General features: G+C 47.3%; 1 protein-coding gene across 2 annotated transcripts; it reads left to right on the top strand.

Moving 5' to 3' along the window:
• Positions 1-1,348: 1,348 nt before the first annotated feature.
• On the top strand, positions 1,349-21,457 carry Ubac1 (UBA domain containing 1). Of its 2 annotated transcripts, XM_027422923.2 has the most exons (10): positions 1,357-1,639; positions 5,954-6,074; positions 7,194-7,267; positions 12,462-12,569; positions 13,876-13,978; positions 14,258-14,366; positions 15,050-15,281; positions 16,267-16,353; positions 17,143-17,281; positions 20,936-21,457. In XM_027422923.2, the coding sequence occupies exons 1-10, from the start codon at positions 1,502-1,504 to the stop codon at positions 21,049-21,051; spliced, it is 1,227 nt and encodes a 408-aa protein (XP_027278724.1). In that variant the 5' UTR covers positions 1,357-1,501; the 3' UTR covers positions 21,052-21,457. The 2 variants fall into 2 exon arrangements, with proteins under 2 accessions (XP_027278725.1, XP_027278724.1); XM_027422924.2 differs by lacking the exon at positions 17,143-17,281 and having other exon boundaries at positions 1,349-1,639.
• Positions 21,458-26,254: the final 4,797 nt, after the last annotated feature.

Below are 26,254 nucleotides of genomic sequence, written 5' to 3'. Positions count from 1 at the left end.
GATTTGGCTCTGGTTACAGAGCCAAACTGTGTTTCTTTCACTGGTCCTTTTTAGCCTTTTGGCTCTAGTTTTATTTAGGGCCAGGATGTATTTCTTTGACTGGCTCTGATTCCAGGGACAAAGCTGTGTTTCTTTTGCACTAGTTTCAGGGTCAGGGTCCATTTCTTTGGTTCTGGTTGCAGGACCAAAGTGTGTTTCTTTGGCTCTGCTCAGGGTGTGTTTCTTTGGCTGGATCATTTTCCCTACACTTTACCTGCATGGCTGTGTGGACGGAGACCCCAGGTTGGTGCAACACACCACTCTGTATTGTACTCAGCTAGAAATAGGTCCTACAAACCCTTCTGGGACTGTCTAAGGTCAGTAGAAACACTGCTCGTGACAGGATCTCATGTACCCAAAGATAACAAAGAACTTGACCTCCTGATCCTTCTACACCACCATTCCTGGCTCAATGAGAGTTGTTTATTGTTTGTTTGTTTTTTAATTTAAGAAGATTTTGTGAAGTGCTTTGCTTGCATATATGTATTAACATTACAGTCGAGCCTTTGGAAATCAGAAGAGGGCATCCAATCTCCAGGATGGTTGTGAGCTACCATGTGGATCCTGAGAACCAGTCCTGGAACCTCTGCAAGAGTAGCAAGTGCTCTTAAGCACTGAGCCATCTCTCCTGCCTGCGTCTCTCTGTCTCTCTGTCTCTCTGTCTCTCTCTCTCTCTGTCTCTCTCTCTCTCTCTCTCTCTCTCTCTCTCTCTCTCTCTCTCTCTGCTTTTCTAATGCAGTCTTTCATGTATTCCAGGGTGGCCCTGAACTCATTATGTAGTCAAGGATGATGTCTCTGGTTCTTCTGGTTCTGCCTAAGTGCTAGGATTACAAACACGTGTCAGGTTTATGCCGTGCTGGGGATCAAACCCAGGACTTCGTGCATGCCAGACAAGCACTTACTATCTGTGACACATTCCTAGTGTCCTGACCGAGACGTTTCATGTTTTTTTCCTGCTAACTCTGAGATCGTGTGTGCTTGACAGACCAACACAACAGGTATCAAGGCTGGTGGTGTTGAAGGAAAGAAGCAATGGGGAACTACAACTCCCGGTAGGCGCCTGACCTGCTTCACACATTTCTGTTAATGGGCCCGGGAGCCTTCTTGGGAACTACATCTCCCGGCATGCTCGTTGCACTTACGTATTTCCGGCGCGGCGGAGGCTACAGCGGAGCACCAACTAAAAAAAAACCACATCTCCCGGCATACTCACGGGCGCACATTACGCACTTCCGGCGCGGCTGCGATAGCGCGCCCCCGGCGGCTACTGCGACGGCAGCAGCGGTAGCGAGGGACAGCTCCGGCCTCTTCAGTGACGGGTGGCCAAGCCGACAGGAGCTGGGGGGGGCGGCGGCGGCCAGCGAAGGAGCGCGCGGCGGCCCGGCCCCGCCCCTGGTCCTCCCTCCAGCCCCGGTGACCTTCACGGGTTCGGGCGGCGGGCGCAGGCTCGGGCGGCGGCGCGATGTTCGTGCAGGAGGAGAAGATCTTCGCGGGCAAGGTGCTTCGGCTGCACATCTGCGCAGCTGACGGCGCCGAGTGGCTGGAGGAGGCGACCGAGGACACGTCGGTGGAGAAGCTCAAGGAGAGTTGCCTCAAGCACGTAAGGCCGAGCCCCTTACGACCCAGTTCCATCTCTGCCTCCTTCCTGGAAACCAGAAACCTAGACTCCTGTCCCGGATTCCGCCCGAGTCCCATCTCCACCTAGACACCAGACCTTCGCATCCGCCTGGGACCCGACCCTGGAGTCGGCTGGGCAACCTGCAGCACCTAGCTGTCGCTCCTCCGGGTCCGGGCAGCGCCTCCCGCTCCTTTTCGGAGAGAGCCGCAAACCTAGGATAGAGTCCGACCCGGCTAATGGGAGAGCTTTATTTAATTTCTGCAACATCCTGAGGTAGTGAAGGCAATGAGTGAACGGAGACTGGGAGAGAGAAAGCAAGCGCTCATAGTTTTCTAGTATTAGGGCTTGTTTGTTGTGGGGATGAGGTTTTTGTTTTACATTAGCTTTCCCCAGAAGCTGAGAAGTAACTAGATCCCTTTATTAAGAGGGCCCGCACCTTGCCCGAGAGCCAGCTGCTAGGAGCCCCTGGCCTGGGCTTCGCTCTTAGCAGCAGTCACTTAAAATAGTGTCACTCTGGGACAAGTCCCTGGGCTTCTGTTTTCTGCTGGGGCAACAGTTGATTGAGTGGCAAGGTACAGGACTAGGGTCTTCTCACCAGCAAGTGGCTTTTGTGAAGTTTACTTATTTGCTGTGAGCTTTGTACTATAGTTAGCTTCTTTTAGCTTTAGGTAGTTAAGGCTTGGGACTGATAATTGAAACTTTCCTGTCTCTAAACTGCTTTCAGTTAAAGGTGAGACAGATGCTTGTTAGATCCTGGTGGCCTATGGAAGCGCCATACCTGACATGATTAGTGCCAGAGTTTATGTTAAAACTGGCCACAGCTCTTCAGCAGGGACTCTGGAAGGTTGTAGTAAAATGCAGCACTGTGTTGCCTCTAAAGACAATCTCCCAAGTTTTCATAGCAGCTCCTTGGAAAGGGTAGTTTAAAATCTCCTTTATGGAGTCAGTCTGTAGTGACAGAGGGCACCAGGAGATCTGGTTCAAGTACCTTCTACAACACACTAGATGTTGAATTACCATGGGTCTTCGCTTCTATGGTTCACCTCAAGGAGGCTCACATGGTCAAGGGCAAAATGTATTTAGACCGCTTTCTTGTTTTTCTTCTTAACAAGTCACCGTGGTCTTGCTATCTAGAAAACCCACAGGCTCAACACAAGCCTAAAGGTTGAGGACTTCTTGGGCATCTAGACTGTACTCTAGCATTTATGCTTGTCTGGTACTGTGCTGTGTCCTCTGCCACCTGGTTGGGTTCCTCAGGGCCAAGCTTGGAGTAACTCCAAAGCCAGCGTAAGGATTGAGGAAGTCAATGAAAATGTGTTGTCAAACCCAGACCACATCAACATGGGATGACCCCTCCATTGGTGTGGCATTTTGCTTAACTCACTAATAGTGTGGATTTACATAATCATTGTGGCAATATTTTATGAAGGATGAGAAATGATTCACAAATACTTACTAATAAGTTCCAGGAGCAGTGGGGTAAATTAGGCAGATGATTTTGATATGATGCTAATTATTTGTGATATTTAATATTGCACTTGTATCATTTTGAATTGTGTGTGTGTGTGTGTGTGTGTGTGTGTGTGTGTGTGTGTGATTATCCTTCTTTAAATTGAGATTTTTATTTTACTATGCATCTCCAGGTATGAGGACTGAAGCAGCAGGGGGTTACAGCATAATTAAATAACAGAACTAAAGAGCTGAGCCATCAGAACTGACTCTCCTCCAGGTCCCATCGTCCCTAGGAGTCACAAAGCAGTCATTAGAAGAGAGGGGTTTCTACAACTGCTGTCTTAACTTGTCCTTTCTCCTCACCCTCCTGTGCACACTCATACTGGAGTTATTACTATTATTATTTCTTCTTTCCTCTCTACCTGAGGGGTAAGATATATAGTCTTTAAAAATTTTTCTCCTACAGCACTCCTGGGAGTCTACTGCTGTATCAGGGAGGGGCTTGTTATTATAGTTCTTAAAGAAATGTATTTGTTTTTTGTCTTTCCTTTTTGTTTTATCCAAAGTGACATCCCCATGGTATTCCCCAGCTTCCATTGCCTAAGTCTTGGAAAGGGACACAGCAAGCCCTCTTTCCTAAAGGGGGTTAGTGGTGGTATGCAGAGACAGGTGAATCTCTGTGAGTTTGAGGCCAGTTTTGCCTACAGAGCCAGCTAGGTCCAGATAGCCAAGGCTGTTACACAGAGAAACCCTGTCCTTTGGGGGCTGGGCATAGACTGTTTTCAATCTGAGACTGATGGAGGATTCTAGTGTTCTAAAATTCGAGGATCTGGGGGAAACACATGCTTCAGCTTTTTCTTCTGGTTAGCATCCATATGTATAGAGGCCCTTTGTTGAGTGTGTATATCATGGTATCAGAGATGCCTTCCAGAACATCCAGGAAGGGCCTGAAGAACCCTGTGTCCCAAATGTGCTGTGTGACCCATTCTATGTGGGATGGGCCAAAGCACTAGTGAGCCATCTCATTAGGTTTCTTGGGGGTCTTTCTTTCTTAGTTTAACACCGAGGGACCTATAGCATCAAGAAACAGTTACAGCCCTTTTCCTTGTTCTGAGTTTGGGGAGGGCCTGCAGCTGACTTAGTATGATGTGGTACCTGGGCCTGGGAAGGCTGTGTGATGCTGGGCAGTTAAGTAGTGAACTTGTGGAAATGTACAAACTCAGGTGAGTATACCTGGTGTTGAACACATAGGCAGAGTGAATCCTCATCTTTGTCATGTGGCAGCGACATTGTGTTCTTGGTCTTTGTCTACTTGATAGTCAGGCAGATGATGGTACGGCCCAGAGGCAAGCAGGACTCTATCATTGGAGATTGTGTGTTTGCATTCTGTATGGGCGAGTGCTGGAGCTTGGCTGAGATCATGAGCTATGTTTGCCAGGCCTCTGCCTACAGTCTGTAGAAGGGGTTGCTCTGGTCACCTGCAGGGTCCTTTTGGAGATGCTATTTTCCTCAGTACTACTGATAGTTTGCTTTCTAGTTCTTGTCTACCTCCTCTGACTGACACTGTAACTAGGTTTCTAGGGCCCTAGGGACATAGACACAGCTGTGAGTCCCCTGGGCTACTGTAAGTTGCATCTGGATTATGGTTATCACTTGGGCCCAAGGCAAAGCTGAGGCCAGTTGTGCACTGTGCTCTGCTGAGGACTTTGTGGTATTCCTTGCGCAGGAATCGTGCTAGCTCCTGGAAAGCAGTCTTCTTTTGGTGCATTTCCTCTGATTTTCCTGTGTCTGCTGAAGAAGGAAAAGCAAATGCATAAAGCAACTGGATCTTCAGATTCTCAGGAAATCACAGACATATTTTCATCTAAAAGTCATTTTCCATGGCCAGGTGTTGGTGGCGCATGCATTTAATCATAGCACTCAGGAGGCAGAAGCAGACAGATCTCTGTGAGTTCGAGGCCAGCCTGGTCTACAGAGTGAGTTCCAGGACAGCCTCCAAAGCTACAGAGAAACCCTGTCTCAAAAAAACAAAACAAAACAAAAGTCATTTTCAAGATCTTTCCAAACTAAAGTGATTTGGGTTACAAGTGCTTATCATCAGTAGGATCTTGTGTTCCCAAGGTCTTAGCCATCCCCAGGAGTCTACTGTGAGCTGGTGATAAGCTTAAAGGCCTGGAGGGATCAATGCTTGCTGACATTTCACTCAGCCTTTTTTTTTTTTTTTTTTTTTTAAATCATCTGTGGGGATTCTTTACTGTAATTTATGCTTTGTCTGGGCTAATAAGAAAACTCAATAATTCCATGAGCTGGGGAGATGGCTCAGTCAGTAAAATGTCTGCCGTACAAGCATGAGGACTTTGGTTTGGATCCCCAGCACCTATGTAAAAGCCAGTGGCAGCAGCACATTTAATCTGGGCATTGACTTGGGGTAGGGGTGGGGCAAAGACTGGAGGATCTCTGGAGCTCATTGGCCAGTCACCATCGTCAAATTGATGAGATGAGGCAGGTTCAATGAGAGATGCTGTCTCAAAAATAAAGTGGAGAGAAGTTGAAGAAGAGCCCTTCCTTAGCCTCTGGCTGTCATATCCTTGTGGACACACATATACATACCCACGTGAAAACATATACACTCGACAAGTATAAACCGCGCGCACACACACACACACACACACGCACGCACGCACGCACGCACGCACGCACGCACGCACGGAGAGACACAGATAGACAGACACAGAGACAGAAAAAGCCTTGATAATTCCAGGTGTGGCTTGAGGTGTTATGCTCTGTTACTCCTATCACAATTCAATTCCTATTTATATATCTGTGGCTTAATTCTTCCTCCAGGGTGCTCATGGGAGCATAGAAGACCCCAAGAGTGTGACTCACCATAAGTTAATACATGCAGCTTCGGAGAGGGTGCTGAGTGACACCAAAACTATCTTGGAAGAAAACATCCAGGACCAAGGTAAGAAGGCCTTGAGAGACAATATCCAAAGCATAGAGCCTGCGTCCCAGTGTCACCCAAATGGTGCTTTTCTGGATTTAGACAAGAGCAGGAGAACCAGATTGACTCTGGTTTTGTTTGTTTATTTATTTATTTATTATTAAAAGAAGTGTGGGTATTGGTGTACTTGTGAAAAGTAGCAGAAACCTGACAGACATCTGAGAAGCCAAATGAGAGTGCTTGCTATGTTTAATCCTGTTTTAAAGCAAAACTAGACTCTGAAGCTTTGGTGGCTTTATTTTAGTGTTGGAAGTGCTCACAGTAGCTGTTTCAGGGTCTGAGTGAGATACTTCTGTTCTGCATACCCTCCTCTTCATTCATGCTTTGCTATGGGAGAAAATCTGTTTTCTGTGTGTCATGCAGATGAGGACTTCAGACTGTCATCCTTTATGATGAGCTATAACCAAAGCTCAAAATGGAGCTGGAAGGGACCCCCCCTCTCCCTCAAGGTGAACTATGGACTGGCTATAGTTCAGGGTTTAGGTTAGCCTCACAGATTTTTAGGACTGAGTCCTTGTGTGAGATGTCCACCAGTGCTCTGTATGGTTGTCAGGGATGTGCTTTGCCAACCTCTGAAGCCACAGGTTATCTGTGGTTACCCACCAGCCACTTCAAAGCTGAGGAGGGAGAGCTGGCTTGGCTTAGGAGGGACCCAGAGGAAACCCTGCTTTCTGACATTAAGCATCTAGCACCATTCTTGTGGTGTGTACATGTGTTCATGCAAAGATGTGTGTACATGTATAAATACGCATGTGGAGGTCTGGGGTTTACATGACTTTATTCATTGAGGCAGGGCATCTTTCTGAACCTGGAACTTGTCTACATGCCTATTCTGGCTAGCCAATTTGCTTTGGGGATTTCTTGTCTCTGCCTCTAAAGTACTACAATTATGGATAGACTGCCCTGCCCACCTGTCATTTATGTGGTCCTGGGGATCTGAACTCCAGTTGTCACTCATGTATAGAGAGCCCTTAAGCCACTGAGCTATCCTCCCTAACTTCTGTCTGATACCTTTTGTGTCATTTATGGCTATGAAATGATAACTGACTTCATAGAGATAACTGTTAAATTTTTTTCTAGATGTCTTGTTACTGATAAAAAAGCGTGCTCCTTCCCCACTTCCTAAGATGGCTGATGTCTCAGCAGAAGAAAAGGTAAGTTTCAAAGTTTGGAACTAGTGCTCTTCTCTTCACTGGTAGTTATTTCTTGTTCTTCAGACTTCCTGGGCCTATATAGTCTCTCCACAAATGTGTGCTCTAAGGGGTCCTTCATCATGGCCGAGCCTGTTCTGCTTTGAGTGTGTTTGTGATTGGTGTCTAGTGACAGAAGAGCTGCCACTGGTCTGGAAGCAGGGGAAGAGTGAGGGCATCATCCTTAGTGGTGCTTCCTCCTGTGCTGCTTTCTCGTGTGACTCCTGTGCTCTTGTCTTTCCCCTTCTCCCAGAAGAGTAGTGTAGACAGCTGTAGCTAGATGTCTGCACATAGAGAACAGGCATGCAGAGTGGACAAGCAGCTGTGCACCTGGATAGGCCTGGGTGTGTTCTTGTAGTTAACGTCAAGGTTGATGTCCTGGAGTCCATGTTAGAGGGTGATCTGGGGCCGTAGGAACACTACCCACTTTGTTACTTGTGTAGGGGCTGCTCCAGAGCCTATCCTCCAGCAAGGTTCTCTTAGGCAGTGCAAGATACATCCTGTGAGTAGCCTGTCTCAGCACTAGATCACATACCTGTGCCTGGTGGGCAGAAAGGATATTTTAAAGATTAATTTTTAAATTTTTATTTGTATATTTGTGCAAGTCTATGTTTCTATGCCTGCAGAGGCCAGAGAGGATATCTAACGCCCTGGGGCTAGAGTTACAGATGGTTGTGAGCCTCCTGAAGTGGGTGCTGGGAACTGGACGTAGGTCCTGTGGAAGAGCAGCAAGCAGTCTTAACTGCTGAGCTGTCTCTACAGTCCCAGGATGTGCTCTTTTAAAGGGCAGTCACCTTTGTTTAACACCTTTTCCTGTTTCAGGGGTCTGGACTTTCTAATATATGCTTTGAAATGCCAGGGAGAGTGTTGATCTCAGGGAAGGAAGGATCAGGCCAACTCTTGGGCTGGATTCATGGCCCCATAGCAGATGAGCTATTTTGGAGTCTCTTCTGGGTCCAGGGATATAGGAGAGTGCCTGGGCTTCACGCCCTCCTTATCTTTGGCCACCTGGCCATGGTGGTGTGGGTGTGGGTACAGTCAGGCAGCAAATGGGCAGGCTGCTCCATCCATCTTCACAAGACAGATCCTGGGCCACCCCCTGCTTTCCAGAGCTGATGGCGAGCTCAGATTACAGTTCTAGCGTTTAGACTTGAAGTCCCTGTAACTATTAAGAACATAGTTCTGACCTCTAACTGTGTGGCCTGCTGCTTGCTTAGGGTACTTAATTAGGGTACTTACTCAGAGTACCTAGCTAGTAGCTTGCTAGAGCTGCCTTAACTTAGTATATAACTACAGAGTGAAACACCATAGCATTATTGAAAATTCTAAGTAAAAAACAATGCAATTATTAAGAGTTAAAAGAGTACTAAAAATCTAACAAAAAAATATCATGCTGGACTCACATTTCCTAAAGGAAGTCATTCATAACTATTTGTAAGTGTTGGGGACAGATCTAGCTGTCTTATGCTTGCCACTGAAACCCACCCCAGAACGCCTCTAGTCTTCCAGCTGTTACCCTTGGCAGTTCTCTCCCTGCTTTCTAGATACTCTGCATTCATTCTCTTTCTGCCATTACCAGTGTTGGATTATGGCTTCTTAGTGATAAGGATATAGCTCCCCTCCTAGCCTCCTTCCCTCCAGTGATAATAGAAGGTTGGGTGAAGTCTATTTAGTGTTTACTTACTGTTCTAGTTTGGGTTTTTATTGCTGTGAAGAGACACCATGACCGCGACAACTCTTACAAATAAAACTTTTAATTGGGGTGGTTCGCTTACAGTTTCAGAGGTTCAGTCCATTATCATCATGATGGGGAGCATGGCAGAATGCAGGCAGACGTGGTGCTGGAGCAGCTGAAAGTCCTGCATCTTACGGGCAACAGGAAGTCAACTGACTGTTTTCCCTCAAACAGACCTCAAAGCCCGCCCCCATAGTGACACACTTCCTTCAACAAGCCACATTCTAACAGTGCCACTCCTTTTGGGTGCCATTTTCTTTCAAACTACCACAGTCCACTCCCTTGGCCCCCAAGGGCTTATAGTCATATCATAATGCAAAAAGTGCACTCAGTCCAACTTCAAGAGTCCCCCTAGTCTATAACAGTCTCAAACTTGTTTCAAAGTCCAAAGTCTTTTCTGCTTACCTGGCAATCTCCTTAATTATAATCCCCCTGTAAAAATCAAATTAAGAAATCAGATCACATATTTCCAACATACAATGGCACAGAATATACATCACCATTCCAAAAGGCTGGGAAGGGAGCATAACGAGGAAATACTAGACAAAAGCAAGACCAAAAACCACCTGGGCAAACTCCAAACTCTGCAGCTCCATGTTTGATGTCCAAATGCTCTTCAGATCTCCAACTTTGTTCAGCTTTGTTTACCACAGCAAACTTCTTTCTTTTGGGCTGTTTCTACTCCCTGTCAGCAGCTCTCCTTGGCAGGTATCCCACGAGTCTGGCATCTCTGACATCTTGGGTTTTTTAAAGGCAATACAGGCTTTCACTTCACCTCTTCAGGCAGTGGCCTCTCTGGGCCTCCATTCAGGGACACCCCTGACACATGCCTGGCCTTAGTGGCTTTATTCTATCACTCCTTTCTTATATCCTTAATTCTAAAGCCAGAACCGTATGGCCAAAGCTGCCAAGTTCTGCTGCTTACTGGGGCTGGAACATGACCCCCTTGTTTAATTACATCTTCGCCAGCTTTCTGTCTTTCACTGCCTAAGCTTGGCTGTCCTGAAACTGGATCTCTAGACCAGGCTGGCCTAAAACTCAGAGCTCTTCCTCCCCACAGCCTCTGCCTTCGTAGTACTGGGATTAAAGGTGTGTCCCACCACCCCTAGCTCTAAACTTTTCTTCAGTTTCATCTCACAAGTTGGAAACTTAGCTGGGTGGGATCTTGCCCTGAGGTCACCACCCCCTTTATTCCATTTCTTAATCCATTTATCTCCTTGAACAGAGGATTTAGTTCCATTCCACTTTCTGGTGCCCTTTTTCTCCTCAAATATTTTTTCCTTGCTCAGCTTGCTCCTCTTTATTACATATCTTCATTAGAGTTAACACTAATATCCATATGACAGAATCTATACTAAGATATTTTGAGATTTCTTCTGCCAGTGGAATTAATCCAAAACTCTTCACTTAAGCCCCAGGCAGACTCTTTGGACAAGGGCAAAAGGCAGCCACTTCCTTCACCAAAATATCATGAGAATATCTCTAGGCAACATACTAAAATTCTTCTCTGAGTGAGAATTCAAAAATTCTCACTCAGAGTTAGAAAATTCTTCTATGGAGTGAGCCTCCCAAAGTTCAAATAACTTAACACCACTGTCTTCCATGTTCCTACTAGTATGGCCTATTAAGCAGTGCTCAAGGAGTCCACTACTTTTCAAACCCAAAGTACCACAGTCCAAATTCTTCCAAGCACATGGTTAGGCCTATCACAGCAATACCCCAGTCCCTGGTACCAGCTTCTGTACCAGGGACTGTACACAATGACCACTGCAACTCTTATAAAGGAAACAATTAACTGGGAAGACTTGCTTACAGTTTCAGAGGTTCAGTACTAAGGCTTGTGAGGACAGAAGGCTCAGCTGACTCTTGTGCATTCCTTTCTGAGGTTGTGGGAGATCGCTTTCATGCAGCTGACAGTTCCTTAGGCTTGGTGTGGCACACGCCTTTAATCCCAGTCCTGGGGAAGCAGGCAGTTGGATCTCTGAATTCGAGGCCAGCCTGGTCTACAGAGTGAGCTCCAAGACAGCCAGAGCTAGGGGCAGGGAAATATTTTTTTTTTCTCAAGAGCTAATTCTCATTGGAAGCACCCTCTCAGGCATACCACAGGTGTGCTTTACTAACTTCTCTCAACCCACAGTTGACTGTGAAGATTAACCATTTCACAGGGGTAGGTGGAACGTGACTCATCTTGGTCTTCAGGCTTGGTGTTCCACATCTGATCTGAACTGACAGTTTTACTTTGGCCTTTACAGTTTGGCTTCTGTAACCAACTCCTTTTCCTGCTCCAGTCTGACAGAAACCTGAGATCCCTGTGCCCTGAGGAGTTATGGAATTTCTTTTTTTTTTTGTTTTGTTTTGTTTTGTTTGTTTTTCGAGACAGGGTTTCTCTGTGACTTTGGAGGCCGTCCTGGAACTAGCTCTTGTAACCCCTTTACCTTGCTGTTTTGGCTCTTGCCTGGTGTGGACAAGCTGGGTTGGTGTGGCTCTGGTTTGCAGGTAGTGAGGTACCCACTTTCCTTACCTGTTCGTCCTCCTCTTCCTCCTCACTACCTCCTTACACCCCTAGCCTCTGCGAGCCCTGGAAGCTATATGGCTTGTGCCAGCTGCTGAGCTCTCTGGGGTAGAGAACTTGTTGCACCCATCCTACTCCTCAGTCTCACCTATTCTGGTTGGTTTGATGATTTTGTGAGTAGCTGGGGTGAACAGGAAGCAAAGCAGTAGCAGGGTGCTGGAAGGTTCTCCCCTTCCCTCTTTTCCCTCCCTCTCTTCAGAACAGCCTCTCACTCTAGGCTCTCAGGTTTCACCAGACTGTTGTTGGCCAAGGCCAGTAGGTACAAGTATCATTCTGGCTCTTGGATCCCAGGCCTGTCTTTTCTGGCACCAGTATCCCAGTGCTCTTGAGTAGGTTGCATCTTAGTAGGCTGTGTCCTGTGGGCTCTTTGCATCCTGTGGGCTCTTTGCATCCTGTGGGCTCTTTGCATCCTGTGTGTGCCTTCTTGTGCCTTCTGAACATGCCAAGTGCTGCTTCCTCTGCTGGTTTGATTTTCTCTCCTGTCTTCCTTATCTGTGAGCTTCTGCCACCTTCATCCTTTCCTTTCATTCGTGGAGGCTTCACTACAGCCCTGGAGGCCTCAGCCCCAGCTCCACCAAAGTACTACAGGACTGCCACTCCTGCAGCCTCAACCTCTCTGTCTTCACCTGCATATGGTTTATAGCACGTGAGATCATGTCCTAAGCATCTTGTTAGGCTTCTGCCTCTAATGCGGTGCCCGAAACTTCCCAGAATCTTCTAGCTCAAGGGCATCATCACAGCTAAAGCTTAGGAGGTTACTGTTCTCCATGTGGGCTGTTGGTCCAAGTTTGTTGTCATACTCCTCATGTTCTTGGGTTCTTCCTTTCTGACTTGAATCATTTTCTCTTCAGAAGAAACAAGAGCAGAAGGCTCCAGACAAAGATGCTATCCTCCGGGCAACAGCCAACCTGCCTGCTTGTAGCACAGACCGGACTGCAGTTCAAACCACCATGAGAGACGTGAGTACCTGCCTGGTGTGGAACTGGGGGCATGTCCTGTGGGATAACAAGAAGTTCTTTAAAAGTGCTTGGGGTTGGTGTGGTGACATTCAGGACGCTGAGGCAGGAGGATGGCTTGAGCTCAGGTTTGAGGCTAACATGGATGTTATAGTCATCCCCTCATCCCACCCCCATCCTCCCCCCCAAAAAAAAACAAAAAAAAGGGAATCTGAAACAGAATGTTCAGGAACTCTTTACTACTTTTGGACTCTTCTATAAATTACATTTTTTTTTTTTCAAACTACAAAGTTGACGAGATATCTATAGCCCTGGACAGACAGCTGTAGGGAAATGCAGTGACTTTGCTCTGAATTCAACAAAGCTTCCAGGGAGGAATCTGAGCTCCCCAATTACTTTGGACAAGAAAACTAAGTCAGAAGCCTACAGCATGCTAACGTGGGTTAGTCCATGATAAAGTATGCTTCTGTATGCAGGAATTGTGGAAAGTGGCCAGCATTCAGCTTTATCAGTTCTGGATCCATACTGGTACTGCTGGAAGCCGAACCTCTCTGGGGTCTTTTTTGAAGAGTTCCATTTTTTTTTTTTTTTTTAAGATTTATTTATTTATTATGTATACAGTGTTCTGTCTGCATGTGTCTCTGCAGACCAGAAGAGGGCGCCAGATCTCATTTTAGATGGTTGTGAGCCATCATGTGGTTGCTGGGAATTGAACTCAAGACCTTTGAAAGAGCAGCCAGTCTTCTTAACCTCTGAGCCATCTCTCCAGCCCCAAAGAGTTCCATTTGATAAGAGCTTTGTAATTCTTCTGCAGTGGCTGGCACATGTGTCCCTCTCTGGTTTCTGTGGGTCCAACCCTGGATAGGGTCTCAGGAGGCTTTAGGCTTGTAATGTCCCACCTCCAGGCCCAGTATCAGGCAGGGGACTGGTGCTAGAGTGGAGGTAAGGAGTCTCTGATGTCGCCAGTCTGTTATTGAGACAGAGTCTCATTGTAGATCAGGATGGCCTTGAATTCACATCTGTCTGCCTCTGCCATCCAGGTGCTGGGATTAAAGGTGAAGGCCAAATGCTCTCATAGATTTGGAGGGCTATGTTCAGGGGTAGAGTTGCAGATCTAATTAGGTTTGTTGGACATTCAGAGAAATGATCTTTTCTTTCTTTCTTTCTTTCTTTTTGAGACAGGGTTTCACCGTATAGCTTAGGTTGGCCTCAAACTCCCAGCAGTCTTCCTGCCTCAGCCTTGCAAGAGCAGGGATTACAGGTGTGCATCACTGTGCCAGGCATGATCTCTTTCTTCATTCTACTACAGTTCCAGACCGAACTCCGGAAGATCTTGGTGTCTCTCATTGAGGTGGCACAGAAGCTGTTAGCACTGAATCCTGATGCAGTTGAATTGTTTAAGAAGGCAAATGGTATGAGTGGGTCCTAGCCTGCACCCGCCAACTGTCTGCTCAAGCCTCAGAATGTGTCCCCAGCCCTCACATTGAAAGCAGGTTCTGCTTTCAGTTGATTATGGGGTGGGTGTGTGTGGCTCCTGGCCTGTTGTGTGGCCATTCCTAATGTGTAAGAGCTGATGTTAGGGCCTGAGTTTTCTGTGGCATCAGTAATTGCTAAGAGCCTTTGCAGTTGAGACTACGGAGCTTCAAAGGGCTTAGGAATCCCCTCATGACAGGTTTTCTCTTTTTTCTCAGCTATGCTGGATGAAGATGAGGATGAGCGAGTGGATGAGACTGCCTTACGGCAGCTCACAGAAATGGGCTTTCCTGAGAGCAGAGCCTCAAAGGCCCTTCGGCTGAACCAGTCAGTATGCTCTCTTTCTTCCCTTTTTGGAACTTGGCCTGGGCTTCCCTGTGATTCCCCCTCCCAAACTCTGATGGAATCATACTTTTTTTATTGTTTATTTTAAGTGTGTGTGTGTGTGTGTGTGTGTGTGTGTGTGTGTTGAGGATCTCTGTTACCTATGCTGGTCTTGAACTCCTGGATTCATGCAATCCTTTTGCTTCAGGCTCCTGAGTAGCTGGGACTAAAGGTGTGAACCACCATACCTGGCTGTTAAGAGAGCCAAAAAATCAGTCTGTAAATGTGCCCTGCACCTTCAAGTTAGGAGAGCTCTAAGCCAAACTTGCCCCTGGTCTGGACAGGAGTTCTTTCATAGTCTTCTTAACACTTCTGGTTTCAGTTACTCAGGTCCCATATGAATGCTGTAGGCTAGAGCTGGTTAATCGTTGTGTTCTTTGTGCTGTGGACCTAGGACCTAGACTCCTTTGTCCCTTTGTTTGGGGTACATGTCTGTGCTTGCTTTGTTGGGTCTTGGGAGTTCAAGGTAAGGGCTATGTGGAGGTTTCCATCCCAAGAGATCATCTGCCACTGTTGCTGCTGCTATTCTTGTTGTCTCTGTTGAAACACATGTTGTTGGAGCATATGGGATAGGAAAGTCTCTAATGACTGTCCTGGGGGAGTTGAGAAGAATCGTCTCTTTTCAGCATGTCAGTGCCTCAGGCCATGGAGTGGTTAATTGAACACTCCGAAGATCCAGCTATTGACACACCTCTTCCAGGCCACGACCCCCAAGCAGGGGCAGGTGCTGCAGCTACCACCTCCACCTCTCCTGAAGCTGCTGTGGGAACTAGCGCTGGAGATGAGGAAGTCCGGGATGAGCTCACAGAAATCTTCAAGAAGATCCGAAGGAAAAGGGAATTCCGAGCCGATGCTCGGGTAGGTAATGGGGGCCTCAGCATGAGGTTGACTTTGTGGTTGTGTTGTGCAAGGAAGCTGGGAGGCCAGGAGTCTGGGTGGGATGGGAGTTCCCATTGAAACTTGGGCAGACTTGAATCATATATATACATTATATATTTCATAATTATATATTATATAATTCATGTTTGGGTCCAGTTGACTTCTTTCTGCTCAGTGACATCTCCTGAAAATCTGAGTGTGCAAGCTTCTGTCTGTCACAAGTGTGCTCCTGCAGCTGTTGTTGTGGCCTTTGGACTGGTGGGCAGTATCCAGAGAGCTGGAGGAACATGTTGTGGGAGTCCATTATGCTGGCTGGCTACTGGGATAAGGACCCAGGATCCAGGATACTTGTCCACCCTCCCTCAGTTGCCACAAATGCACACTCATGGCCCCACCTCATCATTACCACAGGCTGATGCTCTCTTGTCTTTGTGTTCTTTATTCCCTGTCCTGTTCTTTGCTGGGGTTTTAATTCTTCCTTTGATCTTTCACTTTCCTTCAGGTACAGATCTTCCCACTCAGGGCTCACACTACTTGCTCTCCAGATTTTGGCATGTTGAATACATGGTTTTCTCAGGGCCTTGTCTGTGGCTTGTATTTTCCTTAGCAGTCCATTGGCCAGGTCAAGAGATTCTAGAGATAAATGGGGACTTGACTCTTGCAGGACTGAGGAGAATGGTGAGCTAGGGCCTGTATTTAGTCAGCTGCCCTGGTATAGTCATGTGCAGTACCAATGCACTTCCAAGGCTCTGACTTCTGTCCTTGGCTGTAGAGACAAAACATTTCATGCTTTGCCCTTGCTTTAATTTAAGCAAGGGTCCCAGTGCCCTTTCCTACCTCATGTGTGCTAAGTGTTATCCACTGCCTGTGACTGACTGAAACAAACCTGTACTGCATATGGTAATGCTCCTTGGTGGGCGGTGTCCTCTGGTGAGGTGCTGACCAGCTTGTTCTTCCCTCTTAGGCTGTCATTTCACTGATGGAGATGGGCTTTGATGAGAAGGAAGTGATTGATGCACTCCGAGTGAACAACAACCAGCAGAATGCAGCTGTGAGTGCCAGCCAATCCCACTCTGAGCATCTAATGTTGCCTTTACCTCATGTGGCAGTGGGAACGTCCCTTGTGTTGGGATTTCCATACATAGTTGGTGATGGTACTTATTATTATGTGAAATACTTAGGGCAGATGTTTCAAACAGAAACTGAGAAAATCCTGTACCCACAATGCCTTTTGTGTGGGTTTTTTAACTGTTATAAGATCAAATTCCATAGGATGGGTGTCTTGGTGCACACCTTCAGTCTCAGCGCTTGTGAGGCAGAGGCGGGCGGGTCTTTGAGTTCAGGGCCAGCCAGGGCTACACAGAGAAACCTTGTCTCAAAGAAACAAAACAAACAAACAGAAAAGATTGAATACCATGCCATGAACACATAGCAGCTGTTGCCAGTCTCTCTGTCCAGGGAGGACTGTGACCTCCTCACTTGTGTGTGGAGTTGAGGCTCAGATAACTGAGACGCAGTTCTGCATGCAGACTTTCCAAGCTCATTAGCTGTGGAGAGATATTGTCATAATGGGGTTCCCTCAAGTAAAGCCAGTGTTAGGGACTGTGTTGTGACCAAGGTCATGTCAAATTGAATTGCAACGCCAGGTCTGCTAAAAACGTCTGGTTGATGCTTCCTTCTGTTTCTATCCTGGCTGAATGTGGACCAGGTTTGTTCATGTTAGGGCCCCTTCCTGGTACTGCAGCAGTGGAGGCTTGTGGAGAACCACAGAAAGGGAAAGGTAAGCCTCAGGTACTTTGAGAAGGTACTAATGGCTCCTCTGATGTTCTTGGGTTTTTAGTGTGAATGGCTGCTAGGGGACCGGAAGCCATCCCCTGAGGAGTTGGACCAGGGCATCGATCCAAATAGCCCTCTCTTTCAGGCAATCCTGGACAACCCAGTGGTGCAATTGGGTTTGACAAACCCTAAGACATTGCTAGGTACGTGTGTCTACTTAGGCCAGCTTGGGTAGGGGACACATGGTGGATGGGTTCCCTGCCACAAGACACAGGTGCTAGTGAGATGGTTTGGGCCCTGCTAATGTGCCATGCCAGTTGACTACTGCAAGACATTTTTAGGCATTTTAGCTGTGCTGCTTAAAGCCTGGTCCCTGGAAGTTAGGCTCCGTCTTGGTGGGATGGGTTTTTGCAGAGCAGTGGCCTGCATGGGGATAGTAGCTGAGATGGTGTGTTTCAGCTTTCCTTATTATTTATAAGGCACTTCTCTGAAAATTATTTTACTTGTTTCGTTTTTTTGTTTTTTGAGACAGGGTTTCTCTGTGTAACTTTGGAACCTGTCCTGGCACTCACTCTGTAGACCAGGCTGGCCTCGAACTCACGGAGATCTGCCTGCCCCGGCCTCCCAAGTTCTGGAATTAAAGGCATGCACCACCAATGCCCGGCTATTTTTACTTATGATATATATTAAAAATCTGCCAGGTGGTGGTGGCACACACCTTTAATCCCTGCATTCAGTAGGCAGAGGTAGACAGATCCTTGTGTGAGTTTGCCAGGCTGTTTGTAGATCTTAAAAAATTGATAGGTACTGTCTTGGGATCTGACCAGAGGACTTTTTGTGTGTGTGCTGGGGATCCAGGGCCTGGCATGCTAAGTACACACTCTGTGACTGAGCTTTCTTGTCACATGTCACTATGGGTCTTGCTGTGTGGAGGTCAGTGTGTTTTAAGGTACATTTGGTCAGGTAAAAGAAACTGGGTGTTTAGTCTTCTCTTTTTTAGACCACCATATATATATGTGTGTGTGTCTGTAGCTAGTGCCACCCCTTTCCTCCTTTTCTGAAATAACCCTCCCAGAGTGAGCACCTTAGTCTGCAACTGCTTGGGTATGGGCCAGTAGACAGGACCCAGATCATAGACTGCTCTCCCAGCCACAGTCTGTTCACAGGGCGGGGCTGCAGCCACCCTGCCTAACAGGACTGAGCTGCCTGCAGCAGTGGCACTTGGCTCTCGGCCACATCTGCACTGCAGACCCGTGCCATCTATGCAGTATTCCTGTGAAGGTCCACAACAGCCAGGATGGCCTGCTTGTACCATCCCCTGCAAGGGTCACACCCTTTTCAAGCTCTAATTAGATATTTTTGATAATGTTTAATAATAAAATTAAAACAACTACCGTGGGCTGGCTCAGTGAATAAAGATTCTTGCCACCAAATGTGACAACTTGAGGCCAATCCCCGGAACTCAGAGTAGGAGAGAACCAGCTTTTTCAAATTGCCCTCTGACCTCCTTGCACACTGAGGCCTGCCCTCCCATTAGGTAAAGAGATTAACTTAAAAAATTAAGAAATCCCCAAACCCATGGCCTTTATGTTTTAGCAGAAATATATTTTAGGAAATTTGTAAGTACAAGTCACCTTGACTCCCTTTTGGTGTGTGTCATTGTGGTGCTGCTGTTTTTCAGGTCTTGCTGGTCTGCTTAGGCTGGCCCTAAGCCTGTACTGCCCTCACGCCTTAGCCTTCCATGTGCTAGGTGTGCCACTGTTTCTGGCTTCTGGGCATTTGGATGTCTGTGCTAGTGGGACAGTGGTCCTGCAGTATTGTTTGTGTGACTCTCACGAACATGGAGGCACTGTGTTATTTTGACAGTATGGTTCCCTGTTTCTGGTCACTTAAGTTGCTTTCTGTCTAGCTACTGTAGGACCTGCTGTGGCAGCAACCTTTTCCTGTGCACTATACTTGGTGCAGCTCCTATTTCCCAAGGATGAGCAGCATCAGATGACCAAGTCAGAGGCTGGGCATCTGAGCTCTTGCTTGTCTTGTCTGCCTGCTCTCCCTTCTACCATCACCACCAACCATGAAAACACCTACTTCCTCCATTGTCAAAGGCTTGATTGCTTAACCATTTAAGAACTGTGTCTTAGCATTGTGGAATACTTTCTGTTGGCTGTCTGCCTCTTTTTTTTTTTTTTTTTTTTTTCTGAAATAGGGTTTCTGTTGTAACAGCCCTAGTTGTCCTGATACTAGCTTTGTAGACCAGGCTGACCTGGAATTCACAGAGATCCACCTGCCTCTGCCACCATGGGCCAGCATGCATCACTTTTTAAAAATACTTATTTATTATGTACACAGTGTTCTACCAGCATGTATGCCTGCACTGCAGGCCAAAAGATCCCATTATAAATGGTTGTGATCCACCATGTGATTGCTGGGAATTAAACTCAGGACCTCTGGAAAAGCAGTCGGTGCTCTTAACCTCTGAGCCATCTCTCCAGTCCCTGCCTCACTTCTTTTATGTATTGCCCCTGGATATTAGGCATATGTGTTTGTATTCCTGTATGTGCAGATGAACATGTGTCTGTGCCTGTGATGCTTGGGTGTCATTCCCCGGCTGCCCACCGTGTTTGTTAACATTATTTATGTGTGGGGGGGGAGGGTTTGCATGGGCATGTGGGGGTTAGAAGACAGTTTTCAGGAGTTGGTTTTTTCCTTCTGCCTTGTGCGTCCTTGGGATGGAACTCAGGTCATTAGACTTAGTGTCAAATTCCTTTACCTGCTAAACCATATTGCCAGCTCCCATTTTGTTTTCTGAGACAAGGTCCTTCATTTACATGGACATTGTAAGTAGGTTAGGCTGACTAGCCAGTAAACCCCAGGATCCTCCTGTCTCCACCTCCCTAGTACTGGGATTACAAATATGTGCTCTCATGGCCTGCTTTTTATTTGGGTGCTGGCGATTAAATCAGGTCCTCGTGCTTGCATGGCAAGTGCTTTTATCCACTGAGCCATCTCCCCAGTACTAATCTAGAAAAATCAGTTTGTTGGGTGTGGTGGTGCACACCTTTAATCCCAGCACTCTAGGAGTCAGAGGCAAACAGATCTCTAAGGTGGAAGCCAGCCTGGTCTACAGAGTGAGTTCCAGGACAGCTAGGACTACACAGAAAAAGCCTGTCTCGAAAAATCAGGAGGAAAAAAAAAGAAAGTTTGCATTTTGAAGAAATGCTTTGTTACATTTTTATTTTTGTGGTCTAGTGATGGACCCAGGGCCTGTGTGTGCTGAGCAAATGGTTACCGTTGAGCTGTACTGCAGCCTTCTGTGACAGGTTCACTGTGCTTGAACATGTAGGTTTTTCCAAGCTGATGGTGTTAAATCTGCTGGAGCATATTTCTTCCAGGGGTTATGCACATGGTCATTTCCTGTGGTGTCTGGAAAGGACGGTTGCAGACTGACTTTTGAGTCTCACTGGTGGCTTTCCAGAGTTGAGGTGCTGTGAGACTAGGCTGTTGACTGCCCCCACTGATGGTCTATGAGCTGGAGTCCTGTGAGCACACAGGCAGTCCATGGCTTTGTCAAAGGTGTAAGCAAGGGCAGCTGACCACCCTGCTGATGGGCCATAGGTTGGGGGTGCTGTGATCACAGATAGTTTACTCCCTGCTGATGGCCCCTGAGGTCTGTCTTTTATTCTCAGATGTGTTTGGTCAAGGGGTCAGGCACTATGGTTGGCTCTTAAGGGTGAGTGCCAGGGTCAGCAGTGAGCTCTTTGTGTCCCTGCTGCCTTTCATTTCAGGACCACTGAGAAGGGCTCAGTGTGCTCACTGGTGTTTTGGTGCTGCCATTCAACTCTGTTGTCTTTCCACAGCATTTGAAGACATGCTGGAGAACCCACTTAACAGCACACAGTGGATGAACGACCCAGAGACAGGCCCTGTCATGCTGCAGATCTCTAGAATCTTCCAGACATTGAATCGCACGTAGGTGGTGCCTACTGTGCTCCTTGGCTGTGCAGCCTCAGCAGCTTCCGATGCAGTGGGCACAGGGCCCAGCCGGGATCTTGCCTGGATCACAGCTGCAGTGACTCCCCTTTCTTGACCTTACTGCTTATCAACTTCTGCCACGTGGTTTGAAAGCCGCAGTCCTAGCTTCTGCCAGGTGTTTACAGGAAGTGGCTATTGCACTGGGAAGGTGAACGACTGCTGCCCCATCCCCTCCAGATGCTCTGCTGGGCTCCTGAAGTGCTACTTGAATTGACCCTAAGGTGTTTGCTTGTGGAGCCCACTGTATTTTAAAGAAGGCATGTTCTGATCCAAGGTGTTATGTCAAGTGTGCTAATTTAACCAGAGTGACTCACAGATGGCTTTAATAAATAAACCCTTTTCCTATTTTCAGTTGTGTTACTCCACAGCAGCAAGGACACCACATGTATTCCTCTAGGCTGTTTGCATGCTGCCTTTGCCCAGAGCAGGTGTCATAGCCACTTCTTTTTTTTTTTTTTTCCCAAGACAGGGTTTCTCTGTATAGTCCTGGCTGTCCTAAACTTGCCCTGTTGTAGACCATGCTGGCCCCAAACTCAGAGATCCTCCTGCCTCTGCCACTTAGAGTTCTGGGATTAAAGGTGTGCCCCTCCCACCCCTCAACCCCGGCTTTCATTGCCACTTCTTTACATTGGGAATCTTGATTTTCTGGACTGGCCTAGCTCAAATTAGGTTTGGGGGCTATGACATTGCTGGAACCAGGCCTTTTCCCCCTAGTACAACTGGTAGAACAGGGAAGTTTCCTTATGCCATCCTTTTCTCTCTCTTCTTAAACACTATGCTTTTATTTTTAAAAATTCAAGCGCTGGTGTGTGTGTGTGTGTGTGTGTGTGTGTGTGTGTATGTATGTGTGTACACACACACACACGCATGGGTTTGTGTGTTCGTACATGCGCCTTGTGCCACAGTGCACATATAGAGATCAAACCTACCCAGGAATTGGTTCTTTCCTTCCACTGTGGTCCCAAGATCAAGTTCAGGTGTCGTGTTTGTGCAACAAGCACTTTTTTTTTTTTTTTTTAATACCTTCTGACTCATTTTGCTGGCCATGAAGGAGTCCCTTGCTCAGTGTTACTGTGTAAAACTCTCAAGTGTATTTAAGCATCTATGAAGCAGCTGCACCTGTCTGACCTATACCTCCCAGGTAGATATAGCCACAGCCTTGGCACTCACCTTGTTGCAGTTGAATCATAAAGCTCTAAGAACATGTTTCTAGGTGCTGGGGAAGTAGCTTAGTGGGTGAAGTACTTGCTATGTAAGCATGAGGACCTGGATTTTAATCCCTAGCACCCATGTAAAAAGCCAGGTGTGGTGCACATGCGTGTAACCCCAGTGTTTGGAGAGGGTAAGTGGAGTTTTGATCTTGGAGGTTAACAGTAAGCTGGAAAGTGGTAGAGGAAGATATATAACAAAGACTGTACTCCAGTCCCATCCCAGGGGGATCTGCCTCTCTGCCTAGTGAGTGGAAGAGTCAGGGAGCCGGGGAGGGTAGAGGGATGACTCAGTGCCTAAGAGCACTTGCTCTTCTGGCAGGGAACTCAAGTTTAATTCCCAGCATCTCTGTTGGGTGGCTCACAACCACCTGTTTGACTCCAACCCAGATCCAGGAGATCTGGGTTCCTCTTGTAGTCTCTACACACACATCCAAATATAAAATAACGGGACTGTGGAGGCCATGGGAGTGCCCTGTACTTGGGGATAGGTCCTGATGCTCTAGGCTATTGTCCAGGATCTCTGTGTGTTTTCTACAACACTAGTGTCCTCAGAGGGGCCAAGTAGACAATCAGCTGTGTCCATGTGACAGCTTGAGAAACTAGCATAAACTGGCTCTGCAAAGGGGTCTTCATTTGGAGAGAATAGATTTCCTGTTTGTTCGGTTGGTTGGTTTTTAAGAGACAGGGTTTCTCTGTGTAGCCTTGGTTGTCCTGGAACTCACTCTGTAGACCAGGCTGGCCTCAAACTCTGCCTGGACTCTGCCTCCTGAGTGCTGGGATTAAAGGTGTGCGCCACCCCCAACTGATATGGCTGTTTCCTCTCTAGTGTTACCTTATGTGGCCCACTGTTAGCCCAAGGCCTGAGGTTGCAAATGCACTTTCTTTAATCCTAACCTCTGATATGCATAGAACAAGTGTTTCTATTGGGTTGTAGTTTTTAGATGTGAAAAAGAATGTTGAATTGTTAATGGTGTGTGTGTGAGAGAGTGTGAGCCATGTTTGTGTGCATGTATGAAGGTCAGAGGATACTTAGTGGAGTCCATTTTCTCCTCCACCCTTATATGGGTTCCAGGTGTCTAACTCAGGTCATCAAGTCCACCTGCAAACATTTTACTTGCTGAACCAATTCCCCACCCCAGCTCTTGGTGGTAGTTTTAATACACTGTGGAGTTCTGGAAAGAACCACAATGATGGTAACCACTAGCTGCCCTGGGGCCTCAGAGAGTAACTACCCTAGTGCCAGATTTCCACTCCTGCTTTGGCCACTGGGGAGTGCACAAGGCATCGTTATGCTGCCTGCTACTTGATACACAGCTTCTGGTGGAGCCTTTTGTGTGAACACTGTCTGGTAGTCATTGTTTAGGGCTGGTGTTGCATGGCTGGCAAAGCATAGAATTTGTCATTCTATTTGTAGACTAGAAATCTGGGACCCAGAGAGAAGTAAAACATCTGTGCCTTGAGCTGGCTTTAAGCTCAGCTTTTGTCTTAACTGTTGATGGCTAAGTGACTTCAGCCAGTTGGGGTGGGTTTTGAGGCTCTGAGTTGTAGCCATTACTAATGAGGTATGGACATAAGTCTAGTGACACTGAGGCTTGACACTTGCCCAGTTGGCCTAGGTAGGGCATTCATTGTATTGAACACAGGGCAATTGTGTCATTTCAACTTCTGCGCAGCTGCGTCCTTTAGGGAACTTGTAGAATGGGTCTCTGTGCGGATCCATGGTGACACTTCTTAAGGGGGGGAGGCAAACGGGAACTCTAGTGGAGGAACTAGATATAGGGAGGACTTGGGGTCCATGGCCCACAACCTTCTTGAGGGCAGGACCTGTACTGAGATCCTAGGATCAGGCCTGGCAGGCTATGGCAGCAGCAAGCAATAGATAGATAGACAGACAGTGGCGATGGATGGATGGATGGATGGATGGATGGATGGATGGATGATAGATAAATAATTAATGGGATGAGTGGGCCTCATTTCAAGCATGTGGCCTCTCAGCCACATGTAGATCCTGTTCCCAGAATTTACTTACCAAATTTCCACACTGGGCTTGAAGCACTGCTGTGGTCAGATGACTTAAGTGTTTCATTGTAAAATCCTCCTCCCTCCCTCCCTCCCTCCCTCCCTCCCTTCCTCCTCCTCCCTCCCTCCTCCTCCCTCCTCCCTTTCTCCCTCTCTCTGTCTCTGTCTCTCTCTCTCTCTCTCTCTCTCTCTCTCCCTCCCTCCTTCCCTTCCTCTCTTTTTATGCCCCTGAGACAGAGTTTCTTTGTAACTCACAGAGATCTGCCTGAATGGCATTATTTTTTTTGGTTTTTCGAGACAGGGTTTCTCTGTGTAGCTTTGGAGCCTATCTTGGCACTTTCTCTGGAGACCAGGCTGGCCTTGAACTCACAGAGATCCGCCTGCCTCTGCCCCCCCCCCCAAGTGCTGGGATTAAAGGCGTGCGCCACCAGTGCCCAGCTTGAATGGCATGTTTTTAACTATGGCCTTTAAGGCTCCCAGGTACAGCAGGGTGGTGATGGCGCACACCTTTAATTCCAGCACTCGGGAAGCAGAGGCAGATGGATCTTTGTGAGTTCTAGGTTAGCTTGATCTACAGAGGGAGTTCCAGGACAGCCAAGCCTACACACAAAGAAACCCTGTCTCTGGAAGAAAAAGACTCCAGGTATATTTGGGTTTGACTCTGTACATTTAGACTAGAAACTATAGTCTGAGATGCATGTCATGGGGTAGAATAAGGAGTGGACATGGCACTCAAGGCCAGACATAGAGTTTTCTCTGGGTAGCTGTGTGGGCTGCGGACCAGAATAAGGGGTGGATAGGAAGGTGTGCGTGCTTGCTAAGACAAGAACATGAATCATACACTCCTTTGTCAACTGTCCTGTTGGCTTTCCATCCTTTCTAGACCCTTGCAACCTTCCCTTAGGATGCCTTGTCCTCCACACATACCCTCTGATCCCAACATGGTGATGTTGAGACTGGTCCTTTGAGGTTTTGTCCCCTGCTTGGTTGCATAAGGCCTGCAGTACTACATGTTCCTATCAGCAGGGTGCCATGGGAGCCCAGCTGGGAGGTGCCCGTCAGCTGCAGAGCTGTGCAGGTAGATGAAGGCAGGGAGTGGGAGGTAGAGAACCATTGCAAGTTGTGAAGGCAAGTGAAGATCTTTTTTTTTTTTTTTTTTAATTATGTATACAATGTTCTGCCTGCATGTATGCCTGCAGGCCAGAAGAGGGCACCAGATCTCATTATAGATGGTTGTGAGCCACCATGTGGTTGCTGGGAATTGAACTCAGGACCTCTGGAAGAGCAGCCAGTGCTCTTAACCTCTGAGCCATCTCTCCAGCCCCGAAAGGTGAAGATCTTAGTGGAGAATTGGCAGGGGGGGATTGCAGAAGAAGGGAATAGGGGAGGGAGATGGACAGGAAGATCTGTGCCAAAGAAAAGGGCCTGAAAGTCAGCTGGTGGCGCACGCCTTTAATCCCAGCACTCGGGGCACAGAGGCAGGTGGATCTGTGAGAGCGAGTTCTAGCGCAGGCTCCAAAGCTACACAGAGAAACTGTGTCTAAAAACAAAATACCAACCAATCAACCTAAAGGCCCTGAAGAACAATAGCAGATGTAGGTCACAGACAGGGAAGGGACCTTGAAGATAGGTGAAGGTACTTACTCTCTTCACTATCAGAAGGCTTAGCTGCCAAGCATAGCATTACCCTGGAGGGTGGTGCACCTCCACCCCTGGCTTCTGCATGTTTTCTAAGCATAGCTCCACCAGCAGCTGTTTATCAAAACACCAAATATAAACTGGTGTATGACCCAAGATACCTAAAAGAAGTAAAGGCAGGCTTTCTAGCAGGTACTGTACCTGTGTTCACAGCAGAAGCCGCCACATAGCCCAGAGGTGGGACAACCCAGGGGACATCCTGGCTCAGCAGCATGT

The sequence above is a fragment of the Cricetulus griseus genome, chromosome 6, assembly GCF_003668045.3.
Source record: "Cricetulus griseus strain 17A/GY chromosome 6, alternate assembly CriGri-PICRH-1.0, whole genome shotgun sequence".
NCBI lineage: Eukaryota > Metazoa > Chordata > Mammalia > Rodentia > Cricetidae > Cricetulus > Cricetulus griseus.
This window is presented reverse-complemented; position numbering and strand designations above follow the sequence as displayed.

Coding starts and splice junctions, on each gene's coding strand:
- Ubac1 (XM_027422923.2), top strand. CDS start 1,502: ATGTTCGTGCAGGAGGAGAAGATCTTCGCGGGCAAGGTGCTTCGGCTG. Junction 1,640..5,953: donor AGGAGAGTTGCCTCAAGCAC/GTAAGGCCGAGC, acceptor TTCTTCCTCCAG/GGTGCTCATGGGAGCATAGA. Junction 14,367..15,049: donor AAGGCCCTTCGGCTGAACCA/GTCAGTATGCTC, acceptor GTCTCTTTTCAG/CATGTCAGTGCCTCAGGCCA.